The sequence below is a fragment of the Dendrobates tinctorius genome, unplaced genomic scaffold (genome assembly GCF_039654945.1).
Source record: "Dendrobates tinctorius isolate UK_male_01 unplaced genomic scaffold, ASM3965494v1 ptg000047l, whole genome shotgun sequence".
NCBI classification, from domain to species: domain Eukaryota; kingdom Metazoa; phylum Chordata; class Amphibia; order Anura; family Dendrobatidae; genus Dendrobates; species Dendrobates tinctorius.
The window spans coordinates 12301323-12328824 of record NW_027361715.1 but is presented as its reverse complement, the minus strand read 5'-3'; the positions used below and the strand labels follow the sequence as shown (position 1 = coordinate 12328824).

At 45.5% G+C, this 27502-nt stretch overlaps 1 protein-coding gene across 3 annotated transcripts; it reads right to left on the bottom strand.

Annotated features, from left to right (window-relative positions):
• Positions 1–932: 932 nt before the first annotated feature.
• LOC141089715 (5-hydroxytryptamine receptor 3A-like) lies at positions 933–27498 on the bottom strand. 3 transcript variants are annotated; one of them, XR_012232374.1, is made up of 10 exons: positions 26899–27498; positions 26259–26410; positions 24143–24187; positions 15100–15209; positions 13170–13342; positions 5134–5294; positions 4664–4868; positions 2113–2319; positions 1585–1734; positions 1166–1298 (listed from the first exon to the last, which is right to left on the bottom strand). XR_012232374.1 is itself a non-coding variant. In XM_073576216.1 (9 exons), the coding sequence occupies exons 1-9, from the start codon at positions 26945–26947 to the stop codon at positions 1024–1026; spliced, it is 1377 nt and encodes a 458-aa protein (XP_073432317.1). In that variant the 5' UTR covers positions 26948–27492; the 3' UTR covers positions 933–1023. The 3 variants fall into 3 exon arrangements, 2 of the variants coding, with proteins under 2 accessions (XP_073432317.1, XP_073432318.1); XM_073576216.1 differs by lacking the exon at positions 1585–1734 and having other exon boundaries at positions 933–1298; positions 26899–27492; XM_073576217.1 differs by lacking the exons at positions 1585–1734; positions 24143–24187 and having other exon boundaries at positions 933–1298; positions 26899–27492.
• Between the last annotated feature and the right edge of the window lie 4 nt (positions 27499–27502).

Below are 27502 nucleotides of genomic sequence, written 5' to 3'. Positions count from 1 at the left end.
TGGGAGACCGCAGAGGACATGGCTTGAGATTCCCCCTGTGCAGTGGTGGGAACTTGATACCTAACACACCCAGCCAGGACCCCTTTTATCTAGTGTTTATGGACACAGAAACAATCCTCTGCCAGAGTGTTCTCTGGACTTGTCTCCCTTGGCAATTGAACAGGAAGCTGACAGCAGCAGATCTTGATGATTTGCCCAAGTGCATTCAGTGCAGCACAACATTCCTCAGATGACCGTTAATAGCCTCATCGATAGCAGGCAAGTATGTAAATGTGTGCATTGTGCACATGGCGCTCATACACTATTCTTAATGAATTAAGATGTTTGTTAAATTTTGTTTCCATCTTTTCTTTATTTGCAGATCATTATTAACATGTCTATCGATCCTGTGATTTCCAGAATTCTACGACTTTTCCTTCTTGGTTTTGCTATTTCAAGGTTGAGGAGTGTATATGTGGGCACTTTGAAGACATGCGGGTCTCTGATCAGTGGTGGGCCTTTTCATTAGGAGGTTCTCTGTTTAAATGTTGAGTCAGTGTGTATATTTAGGTGTTATTGACACCTTATGCAAGCTAGGGGAACTGAAGAGGTGTACTGTATCAAAAGCTAATCTGTGGAACGTTTTCAGGGCTTGCTTGTGTGGAGTCGGTATCGGCAAATATTCTGTATTTCATGGCTGGGTAGTACAAGCCATTAGAAGCTCATCCCTTACAGAATGAGGGCAGAAGCCAGACAGACTGACCTGAGCCTTCACAGTGTACAGAGATGGTAATGATGTGTTGCTGTGAGTTTACAAGCTTTTGTGTTGTCGTTGGTACACCAGGATTTGGACTGCTCCTGAAGTAAAGTTTGCTTGTTGTCCATGTGGGTTTTTGTGCTTTCCTCCAAATGGTATCACCAGCATCCCAAGGTCTGATTCCAACCTTCTCATGTACTTGTATAAAGTAATTTTTATTAAACACTTTTGATAACAATGCCAAACTTATAAATGATCAGGTCTCTTATACAATTAAGAAATACAATTTACATTGCCCAAACCACTATCATAGAAATGAACACTATTGACACTATGATCAAATACAAGATGAGAATGAAACGGTCAACGACATATGACACCTTATGCCACAGTGATTTGGATTCTTCCTCATTTTTCGCAAGGGCTAATTGCTGGTGAAACTTTAGGACTTCTAGCAAAAGTCTTTTTAATATCTTGACCCCCACATTGTCGTTTTGCTTTTTTTCTGAGTCATATTTTAGTTTTTCAACGTCTACATTGGGAGATGGCTTCACTTTTGGACCTTTAACATAAAGGACAGAACAATCATTTTAATCAAAATGATTTAGGCTTAAACAAAAACTTATGTCAAACTCTCTATGGGCTATTTGCTGATGCCACCACACCATCCAGTTTTGGACCAAATAACCCATCACCTATTCACCACATTAAAGGGAACCTGCCACCAGGTTTTTCCTAAATAGAGTAGGGCCAGTACTTATGCGCTCTCATATACAGCATTGTAAAATAATGTATATATGTCCCCAATGCACTTTACATAACACAAAAAGAGCTTTTATTATACTTACCTACGGCACGGTCCAGTCTTATGGGCATCCCTAGTCTTGACCCAACGCTTCCTCTCTTCCTTCAATTGCCGTCCTCCTTGTGGATGAAGCGTTCTATATCACCGACAATGTCCTCCATCGCGCTCCTGTGCAAACACAAATCTCTCTGACCTGTCGAGGGCAGATAAAAGTATTGTAGTGTGCTTCGCTCTTTCACCACGCATGTGCACTACATTACTATGCACTGCCCTTGGCAAGGCATAGAGAACTACTCCTACCAGAGGCACAATGGAGGACACTGTGGGGATGGGGTAAAATGCGTTATCCACACAAGGCAAGAACGAGGTCTATTTTCCAATGACTTGCTTGCCGTTGCAGCACCTGTGAGATGGGTAGCTCTACACAATTGAAGAACATCTCTAAAAAAGAACTCAATCATCCAGACCTGCTCCTTTCTCATGTACGCCATTCCTCTTTATACACATACCCTAGGAAGCAATCATGCCATAGAAAATATGAACCTTAAATATTCATTTTCCATATACAAACCTTTAGGTATTGACCCATTTGCAATTCCTTCTTGTGTATATAATGTTTCCTTGAAGCACAGTATACTTGCTAGATATTTCAGGACAGTAGTCTCCAACCATTGTGGAACATGTGTATGTTTAGCTGTCTGCTCAAATATATAGGAAGAACAGACAGTACCAAGAATACTGAAGACCATCATGGCCATACAAAAAGAGAAAAAAATGCCTGTACGAAGACATGAAGTGGAATAAAATTAAAACAGACAAAAAAGCTAAAACAATAAAAAGTACAACTAAAAAGGCTCACAAACTGTAACAAATGTACTACAATGCCTGAAGATCTAGATGACCAAAAGATACTGTTCTTGGAATATGTGCGACTACACTGGGTAAATATGACCTTTAAGTTGGAATCTTAACAATGTGTAAGATATAAAAGGTTGGTTGGTGGCTCAAAAGAAGTTCTGCCCTGACATCTGTCTTTCTAAGGAAAAGCTTGATGAATTTGTCAATAGCTTAGACGATATGTTATCAGTAACACGACAGCTGGGGGGGGGCTGAGGAAAACAAGCGCCAGGATCTATTTGCCAAATTACTCACTTTTTCTGCTCACAGCAGAATTACAAGTTTGAGGGCCCAGTAGGGGCAAGGACACTTGATGAGAATATCTCTCTTACTTTCAAGAAATTTCTGTTCACAGTCACAGAGTATTAAGGTGTTTTCCAAGAAAACACATTGATGTCTTCTCCTAGGTAGAAGCAAAAGTAACGTGATCCTGTGAAGTACAAGTACCAGGATCCACAGAATGAAGGTGCCAAGATGCCTGCTACTTTATCTTAGCAACGTGTATCTGTATTTTATGTGTTTCTATGTCCCATGTCAAATCAAACAAGAGATCAAGATCAGATGAAGACTTTAAGTCCATTTTCTGAGAATAGTTTTGACATAGCTGCTGGCAGATAGATAAGAGACCTGGGTGATTCTTTATTCATCACTCAAGAGCAGATAGATTGGGTTGTGGAGCTCTTACTGAAAACAACCATGGGCACTTGTGTGGAGAGCACCCAGAGGGGACTAGTGGATGTGATACACACCAGATTGCAACCTCACTTATCCTGCTAATAAAACCCTGTATTTTTTTATATTTTCTGGGTTTTTCATCTAATGCTGTTGGCTTTGCATGGTCAAGCTACTGATAGACCCCATACAAAGTAAACATTTTACCCCCTGGAATTTATTAGATAGGCTTAATGAACCAATCACAACTAAATTCTAGCAATACAAACGGAGACCTAGTTAGTCAGGGGCAGGCTCCCTTAAGATGACTGCACCAGCTAAAGAGAAATAGTTTGAATAAATTCACTGATCGCTGTGTAGGCTAGCTGAGGCATTCTAATTTTTTCTTCTGGAGTACAATATGTGAAATTTATGCTTTGCAGTCCAACTGAGCGTTTCTTCAGTCTTCTTTATGGGCGTGCACTTTCAGTCTCCCTGAGACGCTACAAATTACAGCTCAGCAGCATCTGTGATGGCTAGATTGCTAGATCAGCTACTGAGCTGTGACTGGCATCATCTGGGATGGAGGGACGAAAGTGCAGACCCAAAGAGAAGGCTCTGAAGAAATGCCTAGTAGGATTGCAAGAAGAGATTTCACATACTGTGCTGCAGAAGAATCAAATGTGAATTTCTTTGCAATCGAGCAACGCAGCTCAAAACAGAAAAGAGCTGCGAATTCAGAGGAGCTCAGGGACTTTTATAAGGTATTTAACTACATAGATTCTAATTAACATCATTAAATTTCTATGGAAGCAGAACTTTAAATAGGAATAGGAACTATTTATCTGTAAGCGATAAGGAATTATAGAAATTAAAACTGGTGTTGCCCAAAAAGAACAGAAACATTTAGAAATACAGTACATGTACTAGGGAATACTGCCCGGAGACTCCAGTTCAAAACCCTAACCATGGCATACAAAGCCATCCACAATCTGTTTTCTCCATACATCTGTGACTTTTTCTCCTGGTACTTACCTGCACGCAACCTCCGTTCCTCACCAGATCTCCTTCTCTACTCCCCACTTATCTCATCTTTCCACAATTGCATACTAGATTTTTCCCATGTCACCCTTACCCCTCACTCAGGATCTCTACCCCAACATATCAGACTCTCGCCTACCATGGAAACCTTCGAATGGAACCTGAAGACCTACTTCCGACAAGCCTACAACCTACCGTAACCCCTGATCCACCATATCTCTGCACGACCAGCTCTTCCCTCACCTACTGCATCCTCACCTATCCCTTGTAGATTGTGAGCCCTCATGGGCAGGGTTCGCTCTCCTCTTGTACCAGTCGGTCATTTGCATTGTTTAAGATTATTATATTTGTTTTTATTATGTATACCCCTTCTCACATGTAAAGCGCCATGAAATAAATGGTGCTATAACAATACGTAATAATAATACTAGGCACACAAAATAAAGAATACTAAATACAAGTTAAGTGGACTATTGATGTGCTAAAAGAGGTGAATGAACTCAGCCAACACAGCGCTATGAACACAGACATACCTAGCATTGGTGTGCTATTAGAATGGGGCAACATGTTGTTTAGAATCAGCAGAAGCACAGAGAATCCTAAGATAACATTGATTTTGAAGCCAAGTCTTTCCCCAAAATCCTGAATGAACATACTGGCAATGTCCAGGAAAACCAAGAAACAAGCTGGGATGATGAGGTTAATAACATAGATTACAGCTGCTCTTTTTAACGTGACCTAAAAAGTTAAAAAACAACAGTATACAGATATAAATGTACTGGCGATACGACACAACTTAGAACACATAATAAATTATATTAAAGGCAATGGTGTTAAAGGGAACCTGTCAGCTGATTTATCCAACCCAAACCTTGGGAAACATGAATCAGAGCCTGGCTGCGCCATTGCTGGAGCTTTTCCGAGAGCATGTAGTTAGAAGACCATAGACATTCCCTAACTGACAGGCTCCCATTAAGGTCAATTTTTCTGATAAAATTCTCACCTCATATATGACCTGACTGAAGCCGTCATTTAAGAAATCGTATGTAAGGTTCTGCACTGTGATTTCTACCAGAATCCAGTCTCCTTTAGGAACAAAGGTTTCTTGAGAGTTTTTATTGACTTCATATGAGTTGGTTTTCGGCACCATGAGCAGATCTCTAACTGCAAAGATAGATCACATAATCAAGGCATGTGGCGGAAGATGTCAGACGCAATCCCTCCTTGGCACAGGTCACTCTGGTCTGACAACGGATCTGGCCTCTTTCCATCAAAGGTAGCACAAGACTGCGCTTTGTTAAAAAATAACTTTTCCTATCAAAGATTTTAACCTCTTATATTGCAATCATATTATACAGCGCTATGTACTTACAATTGCTCATTGTTACCGCACCAGAACCACAATGTATGACTGGTACTCTAAGCCCCTCATTCATCAAGACCGGAGGTTTTCTCGACGGTGAAGGGACATGACAGTCAGACGCTTCCCAATTCATGAATTTAGATATGGGGTGAACAACGTTTTTTGGTCCAAGGCCAAATTGTCGTACTGAACCAATCCCAACGGCAGCAATTGAAATAAACGGGGGGCTGTTACCTTCTGAGACACTGTACTGTATATCCAAAGCATATAGCATGTTTAATAGGTGGAAACTATTATAGGAGTCCTAACGTCACCATTCGGCACTCTAATGATACATTCACATATCTATTTCTAAATTTTTGTTAAAAAATGTTTATGCACCAAAAAATATTTAAAATACTATTTGAAAAAAATTCTAACTTATTTTAATGGGAAAAAAGTTATTGTGGTGCATTATTTTGAACACTTACCATAAAAATCTATAGGAAGCTGAATATGAAAACATTGCTAAAAAAGACCATCCTACTATTTACAACAGTTTATTTAAATACCAATAAAATGGGGGGCTTCTCATAATAGAGTTACACTGAGGATAAGGTTAGTAATCTAGCCCTATTCAGGCCCATGACTTCCCCTACCTTGCAGAGGAGGTTGGCACGGTAGAATTACGATATGGCACACCTGCTCACTATTGGCTCTCCCTCAGTGACCCTGCTTTGCCTTAAATATAATATGCCGGTAAATGAAAAGTTGTGAAAAATAAACCAATATTCAAAGACTTAGGCCGGTTTCACACTTGTGTTTAGGGCCACAGCGTCGGCCTGCGCACGGCCGCTGCTAAGCCCCGCCCCCTGCCGCGCCTCCTCTGGTAGCTCCGCCTCAGGGCGCATGTCGCTGCATGCGTCATGCGTCCCCTATCTTTATCACTGAGGACGCAGGCCGTGCGCAGTATGCGTTTGGCGGCGCCTGCGTCCTTTTGACGGTGCGCTGACCAGCGCCAAACGCAACCTGTTGCAATTTGGTTGCGCTCGGCGCACCGTCAAAAGGACGCAGGCGCCGCCAAACGCATACTGCGCACGGCCTGCGTCCTCAGTGATATAGGGACGCATGCAGCGTCATGCACCCGGAGGCGGAGCTACCGGAGAAGGCGCGGCAGGGGGCGGGGCTTAGCGGCGGCCGTACACAGGCCGACGCTGCGGCCCTAAACGCAAGTGTGATACCGGCCTTAAAAATGCATTTTTCACACATCAAAAAAGGTCACTAGAATGAGCATCAAACAGAGTATCTCTTGTTTATGTAATAGCCATGAAAAATTGCATGTCATACAAGAAATATACAGGTGCTTCTCCCAAAATTAGAATACCATCACAAAGTTAATTTATTTCAGTTCTTCAATACAAAAAGTGAAACTCCTATATTATATAGAGTCATTACATACAGAGTGATCTATTTCAAGTGTTTATTTCTGTTAATGTTGATGATTATGGCTTACAGCCAATGAAAACACAAAAGTCATTATCTCAGTAAATTAGAATACTTTATAACACCAGCTTGAAAAGTGATTTTAAAATCCGAAATGTTGGCCTACTGAAATGTATGTTCAGTAAATGCACTCAATACTTGGTCAGGGCTCCTTTTGCATCAATTACTGCATCAATGCAGCGTGGCCTTGAGGTGATCAGCCTGTGGCACTGCTGAGGTGTTATGGAAGCCCAGGTTGCTTTGATAGCAGCCTTCAGCTCATCTGCATTGTTGGTCTGGTGTCTCATCTTTAGGGGGTTTTACACTAAGCAATATCGCTAGCAATATCGCTAAAACGTCACTGGTTTTGTGACGTTATAGCGATATTGCTAGCGATACCGCTATGTGTGATACTTACCAACGACCGGCTCCCCCGCTGCTCATCGCTGATCGCGCGAGAATGTCCGGCTCCATTTCTCGTCGGGCGCTTCCTGCTGAGACTTCCTGCTGTGACGTCCAGCGACGCGTGGAGGCGGGCGGGAGGACGCAGGATCGCTGTGTGTGAATGGTAAGTATCGTGCGCTGCGTCGCTGCTGCATCGCTGTGAGATCTTTCTGTATGAAAGCTCACTAGAGATCATTTAGCGATGCACCAGCGATCCTGACCGGGTCGGATCGCTGGTTGGATCGCTGGTGCATCGCTAAATGTAAAAGGGCCTTTTCTCTTGACAATGCTCCATAGATTCTCTATGGGGTCAAAGTCAGGCGAGTTTGCTGGCTAATCAAGCACATTGATACTATTGTTTTTAAACCAGGTATTGGTGCTTTTGGCAGTGTGGACAGGTGCCAAGTCCTGCTGGAGAATGAAATTTCTATCTCCAAAAAGCATCTCAGCCTGGGACAGGGGTAGATTCGTCTTCATGGAGGAGAGGAGCCAGGAAGAAAGTTGATAGAACAGTCATAGAGCCTATGAGGTGGTAACATCTCAGCCTCCTTGTCGAAGACTTTAGTGTATGTCCAATATGCATCTGGCAAGCCAGGTAAATTAGATGAAGAAGCCGGGGGTTGAGAAGGATGAATAGGAACTAGGCAATTCTTGTGTCACTCCTGTCCCCAATGGAGCACTTCCCGGATCTCTAGCCAAAGACACTCGTGTCTCTGCAGCCATTGCAGAACTAGAAGCAGAGGGTGAGACAGACCTGACAGCACATAGAGAGCAATCTTCTCCGAATGTAGCATTCCTACCCGAAGTTGCATGGGCTTGGTAACAAAAAGGATGTTCTTGTAAAGAGGTTTTCCACCCACCGATGAAACCAACAACCGATTCTGAAGACGTTGGATCTGCATTTTATACCACTCCACAACTTCCTTTTGGATGAGATTACAAGATTATTGAGATAGAAAACAAGGTCCCATAAACAAACAAACAAAAAAAAAAAACTTTAAAAGACCCTCCTACTATTTACAATAGTTTTATTTTAATATCAAAAAAAGTTTTCCTTATCTGTTGGATGAGATTACTTGCGGAACCAGAGTCCAGGTAGGCCAAATTGACAAAACAGATGTTGTATAGGAAACAGATACTGTTAGAGTCAGTAATGGAGGTGGGTGTATCATGACCAGCCAGCTCATCCTTGATTTGGCCAGACAGGCCCTCCCAGAAGGTGGCCACCAGAGCCTCATTATTCCAGGCAAGTTTGGATGACAGTGACCCAAAACGAACAGCATACTGACCCACTGTGAGATCTCCTTGGCTGTCTGAGAAGAGAAGTTACTGCAGAGGAAACAAGGCCGGGCTCGTCGAAGACCTTACGGAAGGCTTCAAGAAATGACCGGAAGTTCGACACAAGAAGATCCCCTCTTTCCCATAGGGAATTGAGCCATGCCATAGCTTCACCAGTAAATTGAGACATGATGAAAGCCACTTTGGCCCGATCTGAGACGAACTGATGATCCAAAAGTTTGAAGTGCAGCGTGCACTGATTAATAAACCCCTGACATAGGGCAGGGTCACCGCTAAATCGAGTAGGCGCACACAGACAGGGTCCGGTATTGGGCACAAAGCTGGAAGGCTAATGGGTCATAGCCAAGGTGGTCGCAGCTTGTGTATGTACAGATGTGGCAGGAGTAATCGGCGTATCCAGACAAGTGGTAACTGTCCACAGATAGGAGAGTATTTTATCCTCCTGTTCGTTACGGCCTTGAAACCTCCTCATAAAGGTCAGAGAAAGGGGAAGCCTGAGAGCCAGAGGATTCCATGGCCTGTGCAAACTGTAACGGGAGTGGCGGAGCCACTGTGCCCCAGTCCAAGGAGAATCTGGAGGGGCGTGACTAGTAGCATCTGACCCTACTAGAGCTTCTAATGGTGAGGTTAGGCTTGGCTTTCGATGAATACCAGGTGCTACTCAAGGATAGACCACGGCAGCTGACCCCTCAAGGGACAGGTAGCTGGAACGGCCCAGTAGGAAAGTACGGCTGATAAACAGACTGGCAGGGCAGGTGCAGGCAGGTTCCGCTGATATACTCTTCATACTGACAAGGTAGGTGTAAGCAAAGAGGTTAGGAACAGACAGACACTAGCGGAACTAGCGAACAGGTATCTGAGAACCAGCAAGTATCCTGGTGAACTAACTAACAATATTGCACAGGCCCCTCCATGTAGATGGAGGTGCCTTAAATAGAATATGTCTCCCAGCCATTGGCTGGGGACACTGTAGGATGGCGCATGGCCCCTTTAAGATGGCGGGAGTGCGCGCACGCTCCCCAAGCACAGTGTCCGGGGCAGAGCCAGCTTCAGGTTTTAGTGGGCCCTGGGCGAAAGAGTCTCAGTGGGCACCTTTAATATATATGATATATGATTCATGATGCACAGATATGGCAGAGAAATATAAGTATAGTACAATGCCAAAGATTTCACTTCTTACATTACATGAGTGATATCTATTGTAAATTCTACAATATCTCAGAAACCGGACAGTATAGTCTACCATACAGTATTATTTGCACCACATAGTGCTCCATACAGAATAATGAGCCCCATATATTGCTCCATACAGTATTATGGACACCACATGGTGCTCCATACAGAATAATGAGAACTATATACAGGTGTGCTCAAAATTTTACATACCCCGGCAGAATTTTTGCTTTCTTGGCCTTTTTTGAGAAAATATGAATGAAAACACCAAAACTTTTTCTCCACTCATGGTTAGTGGTTTGGTGAAGCCATTTATTGTCAAACTACTGTTTTCTCTTAATAAATCACAATGACAACCCAAAACATCCAAATGACCCTGATCAACAGTTCACATACCCCATTTCTTAATAACGTGTATTGTCCCCTCTAACATCAATGACAGCTTGAAGTCTTTTGTGGTAGTTGTGGATGAGGTTCTTTATTTTCTCAGAGGGTAAATCTGCCCACCGTTGCTCTGGTTTTCCCCGAGCATGCTCGGGTGTCCTCCGAGTATTTGCGGCTGCTGGACAGGCTGAATACATGTGAGGAATGCCTGCTTGTTAGGGAATCCCCCCATGTATTCAGGCTATCCAGAAGCCGCAAATCATGCAGGTGCATCGACACAAACTAAATCTCCGAGATCGCCAAAATACTCGGAGGACACCCGAGCAACGAGTATACTCGCTCATCATTAATCAGGGCCATTTGGATGTTTTGGGTTGTCATTATGATTTAAAAGAGAAAACACAGTAGTTTGACAATAAATGGCTTCACCAAACCACTAACCATGAGTGGAGAAAAAGTTTTGGTGTTATCATTCCTATTCTCTGAAAAAAGGCCAAGAAAGCAAAAATTCTGCTGGGATATGTAAACTTTTGAGCACAACTGTATTGCTCCATACAGTATTATGGGCATCACATAGTGCTCCATATAGAATAATGAGCCCCGTATATTGGTCCATACAGTATAATGAGCCCCATATAATGCTCAATATAGTATATGATGGGCCCCCTATAATGCTCATATATATATATATATATATATATATATATATATATATATATATATATAAATAAATAAATTTTGGCATTAGGTAAACAAGGTATATAAAAGGTAAACATACTCCAATGATATATAGCAAAAAAATATTAAAAAGTAATTCATTCATACATAATCATGTCATTATGCATAACATAGTATGGCTATAAAAAGGCCTATATGCCTAGGCTAAGCCTTTGCAAGGATGAAACCTGAATTAATTAGACACATAAAGGAGACTATATAAAAGTCACAAAGCTCAACTGTTCATTTTTTCCTCCCAGGTCCACAGATTCCAACCAAAACGTCCATCTGACCACACGCTGCAGAATATTTTGTCCCAGTCTCCTAGGCTCACAGAAGGGGAAATGACCTCAATGACCCTGAAAGAAATTGTACTGATATCCCCTCCCCAGTTCATATGGGTGACATGAAGGGGTGTATCATTGCCATTCCTAGCATCCCCCAGATGTTTGCTACTGTGTACTCGGAGCCGTCTTTTTTGTTTTGCCCACATAATCCATGCACACAAATAGAACAGTCTCTCTGTTCTGCAATTGGCAAAACTTTCCATTTTGTATATTCTCCCATTCACTGAGCTTTAAACAATTTCCTAGGGATGATATACCGTCAGAAAGTGCAGGAGCCACACCTAAATGTAGACAGTGGTTTTCGGTCAAGCCAGGATCCAGTCGGTGTTTGTGGTGTAAAGTGGCTATGGACCAGATGGTCTTTCACAGACTTCCCTCTTCTGAAGGTAACAGAAGGCAGGGAAGTAATGCAGCTTTCACTATCAGGGTCTGCTCTTAAAATCCCCCAGAACCTTCTCAAGATGCCCATAAGTTTATCCGTTTGATTATCCAGAGAGCCAATAAGATGTGTAATCTCATCTTTTTGTTTTGGTCAAGGTGATAGTAGAGTACTCTCGTCTACAGTCACTGTGTGACGATAGGCTGCACTCACAATTTTATCAGGGTAGCCCATTATCTTGAGTCTCTTTTTTAGGTCATCCCTTTGTTTGCAGAAATCCGCAAAGTTTGAACAATTCTGCCTGAGTCTAAGGAAATGACCCCTAGGGATCCCTTTGTTTAGACTCATGGGACGATGGCTTTCCCACCTAAGTAGAATGTTTGTTGATGTTGGTTTACAGAAGATGGACGTCCTCAGGAAGCCACCTTCTTCTTTTGATATCAAGAGATACAAAAAATTCAATCTCCTCCTACCTCACAAGTAAATGCCAGACCCACAGTTAATATTAAGCCACACTACAAAGGCTTCAAAAGACGACTTATCTTCTGACCAAATTACCATCATCTGTATAACGGTCCCAATGGATAATCTCGAGGCTCCACAAATCACCCTCCTCATGGAACACAATTGTGGTTGTGCACCTCTGATCTAGAGCAAAAATCTTACTTCAGGCAGACACTGTAGTGAGATTTTTAGCATATGGAATGCCACAGCTCTTCATGAACTAGACAAGCTGTTGTTTTCAGACCCAAACCACCCTCCCCAACTCAGCCCATTTTGGCAAAGCTGGGAGAAACTGCCCTTAAAACAGTAAAAATCGTAAAATTGTGTTGCAACTATGAGTGTGATTTGCATACATGTAGTCACGTGCCGACTAGATGTGCTAGACCTTTTTCAATGCAAGTGTATTGAGGCTGGATTTGTCTAGTCAGGATAAGTCTAGATAGAAGTAAGCAAGTTGCATACTGGTGGTCACATGACCGCTCAGTCTCACAGTCAGCACTGGAGAATCCCCACAGTGTGCAAGGTGCGCGATGTGAGGATTCACAAGTCTGCAGTCACATAATGGGGCCGGACAAATCCTTCAAGGTTCATTTACACTAAAAAAAAATTGACGTTAGTATTTTTAGGACAAGCATGAAAATATAAATCTGGAGAAAGTCCTATCTGTTGCAGAATTTATGTTGCTTTTTTAACTCTGTTTTCAAATTTTACTGATTTTTAATTGAATGCAAAAAATACAACGGTAATGAAAATGTAATAGTTAGCATAAGGTTTAAGAAACCTGTATATCCCTGAAAAGCAATTTATGGTAATGCTTATGTGTGTCCTGGGGCAGGGGTCTCCATCATCTCTCTCCAGCCATGCTCAGAGATGTAGATCGATGTCGAATGTTGGAGACTACGTCCTGGGAAAGAAGGAATACATATCTAGGAGGTATACATTAAACTCTGCCTTTTTTGCATTTGTACCTGTGTAAAGATATGAGCGAAATGTAAGCCTGCAGGTCTGCTTGTCGAAAGGGAATTTGAACAAGTCCAAATTACACGTGCTTACAACCCGGAGGGGCTTGGAGTTACTTATTTTTCCAGTATTTGTCAGGTTATAATATGAAATCACCGGTGATTTGTGATCCTCTTCAGTCCTGTAATGATACATATATACATTACATCTGGTTCCATACCACTGATCTGCACCTTGTCTACAGACTGGATGAAAGTGGAATATACCGTACATGCAATGTATTGGGCATCTCTAACATATTTTATGCACACAACGTACAGTAAGTAATCTAGCAGTAGAGGGAAGTTCTGAGAATATCCAGGGGATTTCTGCTGTGACTTTGCATGCTGAAAATCACTACAGATTACAGCAGCACCATAACAGATGGGACCAAAAGAGCCGAGCACTGACTATGGTGTGCAAGATGCTGGAACCACTGGGCCATGCTGATAGAAGGGGCAGAAAGGAAGTAAAAAAGGAAATAGTTTAGTGTCAAGTTGGGATCGTGTGAATGGTCCACTTGCAGTGCCTAGAAGACCTACAATAAACCCATGTAGTAGGTAGCCCTAGAGCACCTTGTTTATAGGGAAGTGTCAGAAGGGTGGAGGTGGACCGAGTCAGGAGGAACCTGTTAAGGTGCCTCAGCGTGGTTCTATGGGGTTCATTCTTGGGAAACTTTGACAAGAGTATTGGAGATAACTGAAGAGTGCTCAGAGGGATCACCACTGTCCATGGGTACTGTAAAGGGCTGTAGTATGAAGACCTGTTCTGACCTAACCCTTAGGCTCCTTTCACATTGCATTCTCGTCAATGTTTTCACATTGCATTCTCGGCAATGTTCAGTAGTCCTGTTGGGGCTTGCGTCTGAACCCCGCAAAATGGGATTCGGAAGTATGCGCTGATGGGGTCATAGACTATAATGAAGCCAACAGAGTCAACGTGTGCTCCGTTGTACATCATTTTCAGGCATATACACCTACTGGAGGCGGACACATAGAGCTTCTGAGTGTCTGCCTCTAGAAGGTGTATACACCCGGAAATGCAGCACATCAGAGCTCAGATTGACCACTGAATGTGGTTAAGAATGCAATATGTAAGAAGCCATAGAGGTATTTTCCAGGATTTTAATAAAAAGGGCAAAGGGTATAATACAGAAAAAATTAACTAGGCATTACTTTTCTCTTTAACCCTACACCACTACAGGGCCATTTTGCCAGTGGTTCTTTCAAAGTGATGAAGTCCTGTCTAGCATTTAGGTGACTGCTGCAGCCAATCACTGGCCTCAGACATGTGATGCACATGCAAAGGCCACTGATTAGCTGAGGCAATAATCTGACTGGAATGGTAGAGTTTTTATATGTTACCAAGTGTGAATAGCAAAAATAAGGCTATGTGCCCACGTTGCGTTTTTGTAAGCGTTTCCGCAGCGTTTGTGCCGGCTCAGACGCTGCAGAAATGCTTAAAAGAAGCTTCCTATTCAATTTAATACATTTTTGTTTTTTTGTGCCAATGCATGCATTTTTGAAACGCTCAGGAATCGCTTAGTGGCTAAAAACGCAGCATGCTCATTAATTTTCGCATTGCTGAGCGTTTTTAGCCTTTTCCAATGTCCCCAGAAAATGCGCAGAAAAAAAGCGTCAAAAACGCGCGTTTTTTAAGCAAAAAACGAGCAAGAAACACGTGGAAATAAAACGCGCGTTTTCTGGGAAGGGGATCAGTTTCCTTAGCGTTTAAAAACGCTAACGTGGGCACATAGCCTAAAGCTTAATATGCCTCCTGGTATATTGTAACTATCAATACTCTGCACCTCATGTGCATTACTTTTTTTTAAGCATTTTCCTTCATACTCTGCTGCAGAACTCTCCTGGCCGACGCTGCTGTGATCACTGTCACACTTACATTTCACTTATATAAAGATCTGGTTTCCAGAAGTAACCGCTGGGGATAAGAAGGCTCTCAATTCCACAGAAGTCATCTGGGTTCCAGGATAGGAATTCGTTTCTCCAAGACTGGAATATGGGAATAATATCTGATTACAGCACATGCTTAGTGTATGCAATCTGACTGTATGAGAATCAGACGATTCTAATAAAGGGAATCTGCCAGGTCATTTTCAGGGGTACTACTAATATATACCTGAAATAGAGGGATTTTGGGTTCTTACTGTAAAATCTCTTTCTTGGAGCCTTCATTGGGGGACACAGAATACCATGGGGGGTGTATTCTGCTGCTGCTAGGAGGCTGACACTATGCAAAACAGGAAAATTAGCTCCTCCCCGGCAGTATACACCCACCGACAGGCACCAAGCACCTCAGTTGGTGAAAAAGCAGTAGGAGAAGCAACCAAAAACCATGAACATATGTACCAACCCAACAAGGGACTCGAAGACCCAACACGGTACAACTTAAACAGGGAGGGTGCTGTGTCCCCCAATGAAGGCTCCAAGAAAGAGATTTTACGGTAAGAACCCAAAATCCCTCTTTCTTTATCGCCTTATTGGGGGACACAGAATACCATGGGACGTTCCAAAGCAGTCCCGAGGGTGGGAACAGCAATAAAAGGAACGACAGAAGGAAGGTCTTAGGTCGGCCGGTGCGCGACAGCCACCTGCAGAACCTTCCTACCAAGAGCTGCATCAGACGAGGCCTGGTTATGAACCCTGTAGAACCTCGCAAATGTGTGCAAAGACGACCAGGTCGCGGCCCTGCAAAGTTGTAAGGCCGAAGCCTGGTGTCGCACAGCCCAAGAAGCCCCTACAGCCCGGGTGGAGTGGGATTTCACTCCCGGAGGGGGCCGTTTCTCCTGAAGTCGGTAGGCTTCCAGGATGGTAGACCGAATCCAGCGAGCAATCGTCGATTTGGAGGCCGGAAGACCTTTCCGGCGACCCTCAGAAATGACCAGCAGGGAATCTGGCGAAAAGAAGCAGTCCTGGCAAGGTAAACACGCAAGGCTCTCACTACATCCAGTTTGTGGAGCGACTTTTCCAGAGGATGAGCAGGCGCAGGACAAGACGATGGAAGGACGATATCTTCATTAATGTGAAAGGGAGATACCACTTTTGGAAGGAAGGAAGGAACTGGCCTGAGAACAACCTTATCTTGGTGGAGGATAAGGTACGGAGAACGACAGGATAAGGCAGCCAGCTCAGAAACCCACCTGATGGATGTAATGGTGATTAGAAAAGCCACCTTCCATGAAAGCAAAGACAGAGGGATGTCCTGGATCGGTTCGAACGGCGCCTTCTGGAGAGCGCCAAGAACAAGATTGAGATCCCATGGATCTATCGGAGAATGATGAGGAGCCACATGGGCGACTCCTTGGAGAAAAGTCTTCACCTGCGGTAAGGAAGCTAGATCCTTCTGGAAGAGGATTGCTAGGGCAGACACCTGGCCTTTGAAAGTACTGAGGGAGAGGCCCGCATCCAAACCAGATTGGAGGAAACCAAGAATGGATGGAATGGAGAATGATAGTGGAAAAACATCGTTATCCTCGCACCAACGGAAAAAAGCCTTCCAGTACCTATGGTAAATGAGGGAGGAAGCTGGCTTCCGAGCCTTGATCATGGTCTGAATGACCCGGCTGGAAAACCCTGATTCCTTCAGAATTGCGGCCTCAACGGCCATGCCGCTAAACTCAGAGACTGAGAATTCTGGTGGTAAAGAGGGCCTTGTGAGAGAAGATCTGGACGGTCTGGAAGCCTCCAGGGGACGTCCACGAGCATGTTCACCAACTCCGCGTACCAAGGGCGTCTTGGCCAGTCTGGAGCCACTAGGATGACTGGGATGCCCTCTGACTTTATCTTTTTGACCACTCTTGGGATGAGGGCAAGGGGAGGAAACAGGTAAGGCAGTTGGAACTGGGACCACGGAATTACTAGGGCGTCGCAACCGACGGCTAGAGGATCCCTGGACCTGGCTACAAAGTGAGGAACTTTGTTGTTCATCCGAGATGCCATGAGATCGACGTCCGGGGTGCCCCAACGCTGGCATATCTGACTGAAGACTGTGGGATGAAGGGACCATTCGCCTGACGCTAGACCTTGGCAACTCAAGAAGTCGGCTGCCTAATTTTCCACCCCTGGAATGTGAACAGCGGAGATCGCCGGAACGTGACGCTCTGCCCAGCGCAGTATCCTTGCCACTTCTGACATTACCTGCCTGCTGTGAGTACCGCCCTGGTGTTTTATGTACGCCACAGCCGTGGCGTTGTCTGACTGAATGCGGACTGGTTTGCCTACGAGGAGATGCTGCCAACGAAGGAGAGCAAGGAGGATTGCCCTGATCTCCAGAAGGTTGATGAGCAGAAGAGTCTCCTGGGCGTTCCAGCGCCCTTGGGCCGTTTTCTGATGGTAAACCGCCCCCCATCCTAGGAGACTGGCGTCGGTGGTGATGACCTGCCACCGAGGCGGAAGAAAAGACCTTCCGCGGAGAACGGATGCCGGTAATGCCCACCAAGTCAGCGATTGTCTGACTCTGAGCGGAAGAAGAATGGGGCGGTCCAGAGAAAACGAGGTCTTGTCCCAGACTGACAGGAGGAACAGTTGGAGAGGGCGAGAGTGGAATTGTGCGAAGGGCACTGCTTCCATGGAAGCTATCAACTTCCCCAGGACCCTCATGCAGGACCGAAGGGACATGATCCTCGAGCGTTGTAGGGACTGGATCCCCTTGCAAAGGGCTGAAAACTTGTCCCTCGGTAGAAATACCCGGGCTAGATTCGTGTCGAACTCCATGCCCAAAAAGGTCAGACGCTGGGTAGGGCGCAGGATGGACTTCTCCTTGTTGACTATCCATCCGAGGCGACTGAGGGCATCCAAGGTTATCTGAAGACTGTGAAGACAGTCTTGGCGGGACGAGCCCTTGATCAGGAGATCGTCCAGGTAAGGAATGATAAGAATCCCTCTGGATCGAAGGATGGCCATGACTGTTGCCATCACCTTCGTAAAGACACGGGGAGCGGAGGCTAGTCCGAAGGGGAGGGCCGTGAACTGATAGTGATTGCCCTGAATCGCAAAGCAGAGGTATCTCTGATGCCGCAGAGAAATGGGGATGTGGAGGTAGGCATCCTGTATGTCCACAGAGCAGAGAAACTCTCCGGGTTCCATCGAGGCTATTATCGAACGCAGAGACTCCATCTTGAAGTGGCCGATCTTCACGTGGCGATTGAGCAACTTGAGGTCCAAAATTGGACGAAGAGAGCCGTCCTTTTTCGGGACTACGAAGAGATTCGAGTAGAACCCTAAAAACCGTTCGTTTGCAGGAACGGAACGATGACCCCGGCGGAAAGGAGGGAGGAGACGGCCTGAAGGAACCCTGGGATCTGTGATCGCTGTCTTGGGGATCGAGACAGAAAGAAGCGACTGTTTGGGGGGGGAAGAAAACTCGATTTTGTATCCGGATGTGATGATTTCCCTGACCCAAGCGTCGTCGACAACGGATAGCCATGCGTCCTTGAAAAAGGAAAGTCTGCCTCCCACCCTGGAAAGATTTCCAGGTGGGGGTGACCCGTCACTTAGATGAAAATCTGCCGGATCGGGAGCCTGTGGACCTGGGGGGCTGACCTCTGGATCTCCAGCGGGGAGCCGGCTTATAAGAAGGCTTTCTCCGGTCTCTGGAAGCCGGATGCCGGTCCTGCTGGGATGAACTTTCTGCGGGAGAGAAGGGGCGAAAGGACCTAAATGGCCGAGAAGCCTTCTTGTTAAAGAAACTCCTAGGGCGGGACTGGGGAAGGGAAGTGCTCTTTCCACCAGTGGCATCCGAGATTATTTGATCCAGCTTGGCGCCAAAGAGCCTAGTGCCGTGAAATGCCAGGTTGGTGAGAGACTTCTTTGAGGTGGTGTCCGCATTCCAAGACTTCAACCAAAGAATGTGGCGTATGGCCACTATGTTGCTGTTAGCTCTAGCTACGCACCCAGCCGCGTCCAAGGAGGCGGCCAAAAGGTATTTGCCCGCATGATTAATTTGGTCTGCTAAATCTGCCAGCTCGTCCCGAGGAGTTGCCGCTGAAATGCCCCTGCGCAGAATTTTTGCCCAAGCCGAAATGACCTTCGCCACCCAAGCGGAGGCGAAAATAGGACAGAGGGAGGCGCCGGATGCCTCAAAAATTGACTTAGCCAACGTCTCTATTTGCCTGTCTGTTGGGTCTTTAAGAGAAGCTCCGTCCGGAAGGGAAAGAACCGTCTTAGAGGAAATACGAGAAACTGGTGGATCTACCTCGGGTCCTTTGGTCCATTTCGTGACTAGATTCGCATCGAAGGGATATAGTACATCTAAGTACTTGCTGCCTGAAAAACGTTTCTCAGGATGTTGCCAGTGATTGGCTAAGGAAGTGTCGAACTCTTTGTTATTAGGAAAGGTTTGAGATGGAGGCCTCGCTTTCTTAAAGGAAACAGAGCATTCCTGCGGGGGTGCCTTATCCTCCTTTATCTTGAGTGTTTGGTATATAGCCGATATGAGACTATCTACCATATCCCGAGTTCTAGCTATGTTGTCTGCCTCTGAGTCAGATCCAGATTGGGAATCATCGTCTGACCTAGGATCGTCTGTTGAGGATGGAGACGAAGAGCGTAGCCTGAGAGACCCGGAGGGACCCTGCGAACTGGAAGAAGAGCCAGACAGGACCCGCTTCCTAGAGCCCCAACCCGGCTTGTCCGTCTGAGGGTCGCGGTCAGGTGCTGGCGACTCACCATGAGAGGCGGTCGGTGCACAGGTGGCTGCAGATAACTGAGGTAACCGCTCTAAGACCTGGACCAGCGATTGAGACACTTTCGTCAGATCAGAAACCGACTGAGACATCGCCACGGCCCACTCAGGGGGTGGGGTGGTCTCCACCCGGGGCTCGGAGTGCTCCTGAGGGGCAGACATGGAGGAAGGGCTGCAGGACGGGCAGAGGGGAGACGACTGACCTGATGCCGACTTCTTTCTACAGCGCGCGCAGGCGTAGTGAACAGCGGTGGGTCTAGCACTGAAGGCCCTTGCAGGGTTGGGCATAAATCTATGTGGTAGAAATACTACCTGAATGAAACTGCGGGGGAGAAGCTAAGCCAAACATCAGGGAGAGTCAGAGTCGAGCCTACCGAGGTTCAGAAGCAGACAGAACAGCGTTGTGTCCACCAGGAAAAAATCCAGAGAAGAGGGAGGAAGATGCTCAGCAAGACAGGAAAGGGACGCTGGCGGTGGGCGGGGCTTAGCCGCTGCACCGCACGATTGGCTGAGACCCGAGGAGGGGGGCGCGGTTAATGTCATGCTGACAGGGTTGCAGTGAAAGCAGCCCTGAAATAGGCTGGAGAAGCGCGCGAAGAAAGCGCGCGCAGGGAGAGGGAGGACCGCTTTTGAAAATGAAAGTGAAAGCGCGCCCTGTGCTTTCACTAGCGACGGCGCGCCAGGGTCCCAGAAACAGTGTATACCCCCGTAGATTAAAAGACGGGCCGGAGAGGGGGCACCGGGAATGCTGACCGAGGAAGCCCCCGCCGGACCCCCCCCCCCGTGGCAGAAGGAGCGCGCGCCTGCCAGAGCGCTGGGCCAAAAGAGCGGGGAATTCAAACAGGAGGAGAGAGGTACCGACACTGACAGCGTGTGAGGGGGTTGCAGGGCGCGTGTTAGGAACGGCGCTGTACTGGCTGTGATAGCTGCAGACAGGGTTGAATGGGTCCTTGGTAGATGTATGAGAGCGGGGCTGAAGGGAACATTCAGATAAGCTTACCTAATGTCCCTGAAGAGGATGACCGCAGGGGCCCACGATAGAGCGTAGGCTGCTGGGAGAGACAATCCTCAGTACCCGCACCAAGTCCGTATGGTGCAGAAGATGGCTCCAATCCCAGTGTCAGGGGAAACGTCACTGCTGGCGACTGCAGTCTTCCTCTCAGCCCTGTCCTGGGAGAGGGATGAGGAGGGGAATCGGCTAGGACCGGGCACCCATCCATGGCCCATAGCACCCGAGGGTGATAGAGGAAGGTCCTGCCTGCGGGCCTGAGAGTTGCGATATGGGCAATACCACATTGCTCGCTCAGCCGCATTAATTGGAAAAGCAGGATGAACTCACATCCTGTTTCCTGATGCTGTATCTGGAAAATAAAGGGAAAACATTAATAAACACAACTAAAAAACCTGAAAAGAAAAAGATTAAATGCGGATCTGGGGAGATCCTGGTCCGCCTCCTACAGACACTAAGCACAAACTGGGGTGCTTGGTGCCTGTCGGTGGGTGTATACTGCCGGGGAGGAGCTAATTTTCCTGTTTTGCATAGTGTCAGCCTCCTAGCAGCAGCAGCATACACCCCCCATGGTATTCTGTGTCCCCCAATAAGGCGATAAAGAAAAAGCCTTTAAGATGCACGTCCATACTTTAGTTTCCAGCTGCTGACATCACTACGTGTACCAATAGTAATCTTGCGCATGCTAAGTTATACAAAGGGACATGCATGCGCTGATGGAAAATATACCATATTGCTGGGCATACTGGTCCCATCAACACTGTACACCCGGAAGGGTCAATGGGCGACGTACACCGAGGCCAGTGTCCACAAGAGGTCACCTTACCGCGAAGGTGCGAGAACTGTGGAAATGTAAGTACACGCATGAATTCCTGTCCAGCTCCTGACATTAGTGAGACAGCCTACTATCAATCCAAAGAGGGAAGCAGGAGCGAAGTGTGTAAATGACCTGGGACGAGGTGTCTAACGCTTCATTTTCTTTTTTACAAAATCTTGGAATTCTCTGGAATAATGCTACAGTGAACAAATAGAACGATATCAGTGATTTATCCTTTAATTACTTATATGAGCATAGGGGGATTAAACTTCCTGACAGATGCCCTTTAATGATGGTTACCATGAAGTTTGTATCACTATTTGAAAAGGACTTTAATCAAGTGATGATCGACATGTTGTAACATTTGAATGAGGCCTCAGGCTCAAAAAAGGCTACCTAGGACAGACTTGGCACAAGCCACTCCGACCGGCAGACTCCACAGAAACCCTGAGACCCTTAAACTTCTATACAGGCACCTGGACTTAGAAGGGGGTCCACTTGATTGCTACCTATATAAAGTGCTGTGGAATATCTCGGCACTATAGAAATAAAATTATTATTACCTACAGAAGGGCTGCCGTTTGGAGGTGCACAGGAATGGTTGCCAAGAAGGGTCAAAGCCAAGAAGTTGCGTAAAGGACAAAATCAGGATCCGTAAGAACAGTCAGAAAACATAAGATGAGGACAAAAACATGGGGCAATGAAACATTAAGGAACGAACAGGCAGGACTGAACCAGAGAAGCGCAAGACTATATCTGGCAGCTTCCAGCAGTAAGCTGGAAGATTTAGTAAGGTGTGGTGCTGAAGCAGGGAGCTGACGACTCCAGCTGGACAGTACACACACCCATATTGTCTGACTGGATGGCACTACAGGTCCCAGCCACATAAATCTAAGAGCTTGTAGCTTCCAGAGCTTCTGGTTCCAATGTCTCTTATATCACCAGCGCTGCCTGCAGACTGAATATGGCGGCGCCTGGTGCCAGAAGCAGAAGTCACAGGAGTGGATCCTGGTGGAGATGTGACAGTCGTGATGTCAATTGGCGCTTGCACAAGCGTGGATTCTGCTGGTGTAAATGTGCTTTAACACATGACTTCAGGATCTGACCGCACACAAGATTTATTTGTAGTCTGCAGTCATAGAGACACATAGGTCAACGTAGGAGATGACAGCCTGGATCAACCAGGACTGTAACTAGCTGGGAGTGCACAATAGGGGCAGACATTATAGCCAGCCTTCTCTAAAATAAAATAGTACATGCATCTTACTGATCCTAGGCGGCTCCTCCTCAACAGCTGTTTAGGTCTTTCATCGATCGCCATGCTCACTCTTTCAGCATTACAGCCATTTTATTCCTGGTGACAATCACTGATGACGCAGTACTTTTCACACCATTTTTTTTTAAAGGTCAGGGGTGAAAAGTCCCTTTAAGGAATGGTCATTGCACATATTAGAAATCGATTGGTTTAAATAAAAGGCGAGGAGGGAGCAGCAGCACCTTTACACTACATACAGTGCAATACTGTACAGTTAGAGCTCTGGAGTAACCTCTCACTTTTTGCCTATGACCTCCGGGGATTATAGACTTCGCCTCCAGCAAGGTACTAGAATATAAGGTCATTAGAAGAAGAAAGCAAATAACATGTGGAATATATAGTTATAATAAAAGTAGAAACAAAGACTGACCAGCACCTTCTAATAAAATGAAGCAAGTGTGAACAGGCGCAATCTTCTATGACCACGTTACATTCATACCAAAAAGTGCAGCAGCCACTGAGTGAGCCAAGACAGGCACAAACATTGAATTTATGACATTTTACCGGAATTACTGCCACCTAAACTAGACTTATTAAATGAAAGTAACCTTGCACTTAAACTGGCCAATTCGTGTGTGCCCACCGGCCACGACAAAGTGACTTTATTTCTGATTGATCCGATTCCTAACCTTTTCTATTATGTCTGATAGAGCAGTGCTGGAGTCCTGGGTTCGAATCCCACCAAGGAGAACATCTGCAAGGAGTTTGTATGTTCTCCCCATGTTTGCGTGGGTTTCCTTCGGGTACTCTGGTTTCTGCCCACATTCCAAAGACATACTGATAGAGAATTTAGATTGTGAGCCCCATCGGGGACAGTAATGAAAATGTGTGCAAACCGTAAAGTGCTGCGGAATATGTTAGCGCTATATAAAGATTATTATTATAGAGAAGATTAAGGTCCCATAAAAAATAAGGTCGCCTTGTCGTGGCCGGTGAGCGCACACAAATTGGAAAATTATGTGTTAAGTGCCTTTATTTTATATGGCAGTAGTTCAGTTTAAATGTTGCATATTCAATGTTTGTACACACATTTTGGCACACACAGTTTGCTGCACTTTTTGGTATGTACTTAAAAGGGTAGTTCACATAACATTGAACTTACCATATAAAACCATATATACGAGATAACAGTTTGCTGATTCATATCCTGCAATTAACAAAATATTATCCGTTACATAGGAATAAAATAATTCTATCAGAATAATAATTTATTGAGGGTAGAATATTTGACGTTTTCTTCTGAGAGATCCTGGAGCATTTTAACGAAAAAATAAAACTTAAAACCCAGCATCAACATGATTTATTAGAGATTGGTTGCTAAATAAATCATCAGATCAGCCTCTATGAGGAGGTAGGTTCCAGGATGGAGCAGGATACTGCCATTAGTGCTGGATTTCTAAACTCTTTAAAGGCTTTTGATACGTTGTCACATAAAAGGTTTGCAAGTAAAATGAGAACCATAGGGGAAAATACGTGTAAGTGGGTTAACAACTGGCTCAGTGATAGGAAACAGAGGTGGTTATTAATGGAGAACACTCAGACTGAGTCATAGTTAACAGCGAGGTGCCACAAGGGTCAGTATTGGGCCCTCTTCTTTTTAATATAATTATTAAGGACCCTGGGAAGGGCACGCAGACCAGAATTTTAGAATTTGTGAATGAAACTAAGTTCTGCAATGTAATCAATACAGAGGAGCATAATTTAATATTACAGATGGATTTCAGGAAGTTACAGACTCGGGGAGAGAAATAGCAATTAAAGTTTAATTTAGATAAATGTAATTTTGCGCATTTCAAATAAAATGTACAATTATGATTTGATTGGTGTCACAGAAAAAGACTTGGGCGTATGGGTGGATGACAAACGCAAAAGTGATGCAGAGTCACAATTGTTACCAAATTACCGTAATTCATATCTTTTTCGCCACTGGCTACCAGTCTCACGCTACTTCCATAGATTTTAATGTGACTGCAACTTGTCTGAGATTTTCCTAATTCTCACAGCTAAAAACTGCAACAACGAGTTGCATAATAGTTTTAGTTGGATTGCCTTAGCCCAGGGGTGGGGAATCTTTTTTCTGCCAAGGGCCATTTGGATATTTATACCATCCTTCGGGGGCCATACAAACTCCACCCACAAAGTACATCCTGACTCTGGCACTGGTTTCATGACTTAATCTTTCATTGCATGCCCTTCAATGTTCCGTAGTGAACACTGCGAGTGCGTGCTAACAGAGCAAGAAGAAATTAATGAGCTTGTGGCAATCAAAATACAGCTCCCTGCCCAAGAATGCGGTCCCTGAGAATCTGCTCGGGGGCCTGATAAAAGGTCATCGAGGGCCGTAAATGGCCCTGGGGCCTGAGGTTCCCCACCCGTCTTAGCCCAATAAAAATGTAGTAACAATTAAAAACGCAAAAGGTTCACTGTTGAGGGCAGAGCAGAACACTGCAGTGCGCAGGCGCCGGAACAGGTCAGAGAGGTTTGACGCCTGTGCACTGCAGTATTTTACTCTGCCCTCAGCAGGGCAGATAAAGTACGCCTGCGCCGAAGCCGCGACGGGAAGCAAAGAAGAGGACGTCATCGCTACAAGATAGGAAGCGCCGGACCGGGCCGTGGCACCCATCGGACCAAAACCGGACCCGGACCGCCCCTGGGTGAGTTTAATCTAACTCTTTTTTCTTCTCTTTCAGGTTACATTGGGGGCTTATCTACAGCATTACAGAATGCTGTAGATAAGCCCCTGATGGCGGTGCCGGCAGTTTATAGTCCAAAAAAAGGGTGACAGATTCCCTTTAAAGTCTGATTTATCAAAATATGAAACAAATTAATCTGATTATTAGCATAGGGCACAACACCCCCCCCCACCACCACCACAATTAGGTTTTTTTTGGCTTCTGCAAATTTCAATAAAATGCAATCTCCTGCAAAGTTGTATCAATAAAAACATCAGCTTAGGGTGCAAAAAATAGGCCCTAACCCGGCCCCATATTCAAAAAATGAAAACATTATGGGTCTCGTAAAATGGTCAGACAGGCAAAATTGTTTTGTTACAAATTTCCAAATTTGTTTTTCACCACTTAAATAAAAAAAATATATATGTTTGGTATTAGCAATTTTGTATTGTCCTGGAGAATCATATTGTCAGGTCACTTTTACCATACAGTGAAAGTGGTAAGTAAGAATAAATGTGAAATTGCAACCACAGTGGTCATTCTCACCAGTTTAACAATGGCATACAGCGTGAAGTCCAGGTACACCGTAGTCACATTTCTCCAGTCTGTGACCGGACGCTCATCGGGGGGCGGATCAGTTATGTTCAATGAAGCCAGCAGGTTGTAGAAACCGCAGTCAGTCTCACAAGAAGCTTCACCTGGACAGAGAAGAGATTGAGGACACACAGAGATCCATGACAAATACACAACGATCTGGGACTGAACCATTAAAGGCTTGTTCTCATCGTCTCAGGAGCGCACCAGTCCCGGCCTTGCCGGTTTGCAGGGGGCCTTTGAGCGCCACAGTTTTGACATCTGGGACAGCGTGGTTGAGCCGCTGGTCTGAACGACGCTCTCTCCCATTCATATAGCAGCATGGGAGAAACGTGGGGGCGAGGAGGGTGATCTGGGCAGTTTCAGGGCAGGCTGGTAAGCAAAGAACCTGCAAGCGGCACACTCTCGGGTATCGAAGACTAAAAAGGTGCCTGGTAACCTAGGCAATGCTCTGGGCCCTACACAATTAAAAAATCCCTCTGTTCTTGAGAATTTTTAATAAGAGGTCAATTGCAAAGCGGCTTGTTTTTTAATAGCACCTTGCAACCGTGACCATTTAAAAGCCTTAAACAACAACCCCCTTATAACTTACCTACAAGGATGACAAGTGCGAGCAGTAACGGAGAGACGCCCAACGCCATGCTGAAGAGGCGCGGAGCTCATGTAACCACTGAGCCCACCTTGGCAGGACAGCGCAGTGACGGGCCGGACGCCTTGGTGGAGGGTAGAAAATGTAGATAGACTCGTTTTGGAGCCACGTGGTCGGTAGCTCCGACTCTTCTAATATTGTGTCAAATGCCAGTCACAAAGACGTACACAAACTGTAAGCGAAAGAGCGCGTGGATTCCAGGCGGGAAGTAGAGAAAATTCCAATTAATTGCAAAAAATTTCGCGGAACAACATAGAACCTACTCCTTCTAACTACGCCTGAGGAAGGAGCAGCTTCTACTACGAAAACGCGTTGCAAGAAATTGGCCGGATTGCCCCGTGTCAGCGGCAGCGCAGTCCTCGCTCCTGTACTGCCACCAATGGGTCAATGTGTCACGTGGGTTTGTTATGGTGTGACGTCACCTGGCGAAGGTCCTGTCAGGTGCGCACACCACGTCACAGAGACGCGACGCTTTCCTATAGACAGACGCTACACTTCTCCCCGTCAGGTTATCTTTCTCTTGTACGCGTTAAGGCGGCCCCCCCCC

Coding starts and splice junctions, on each gene's coding strand:
- LOC141089715 (XM_073576216.1), bottom strand. CDS start 26,947: ATGGCGTTGGGCGTCTCTCCGTTACTGCTCGCACTTGTCATCCTTGTA. Junction 4,869..5,133: donor TCAGTCAGGTCATATATGAG/GTGAGAATTTTA, acceptor TTAACTTTTTAG/GTCACGTTAAAAAGAGCAGC. Junction 1,299..2,112: donor AAATGGGTCAATACCTAAAG/GTTTGTATATGG, acceptor TTTATGTTAAAG/GTCCAAAAGTGAAGCCATCT.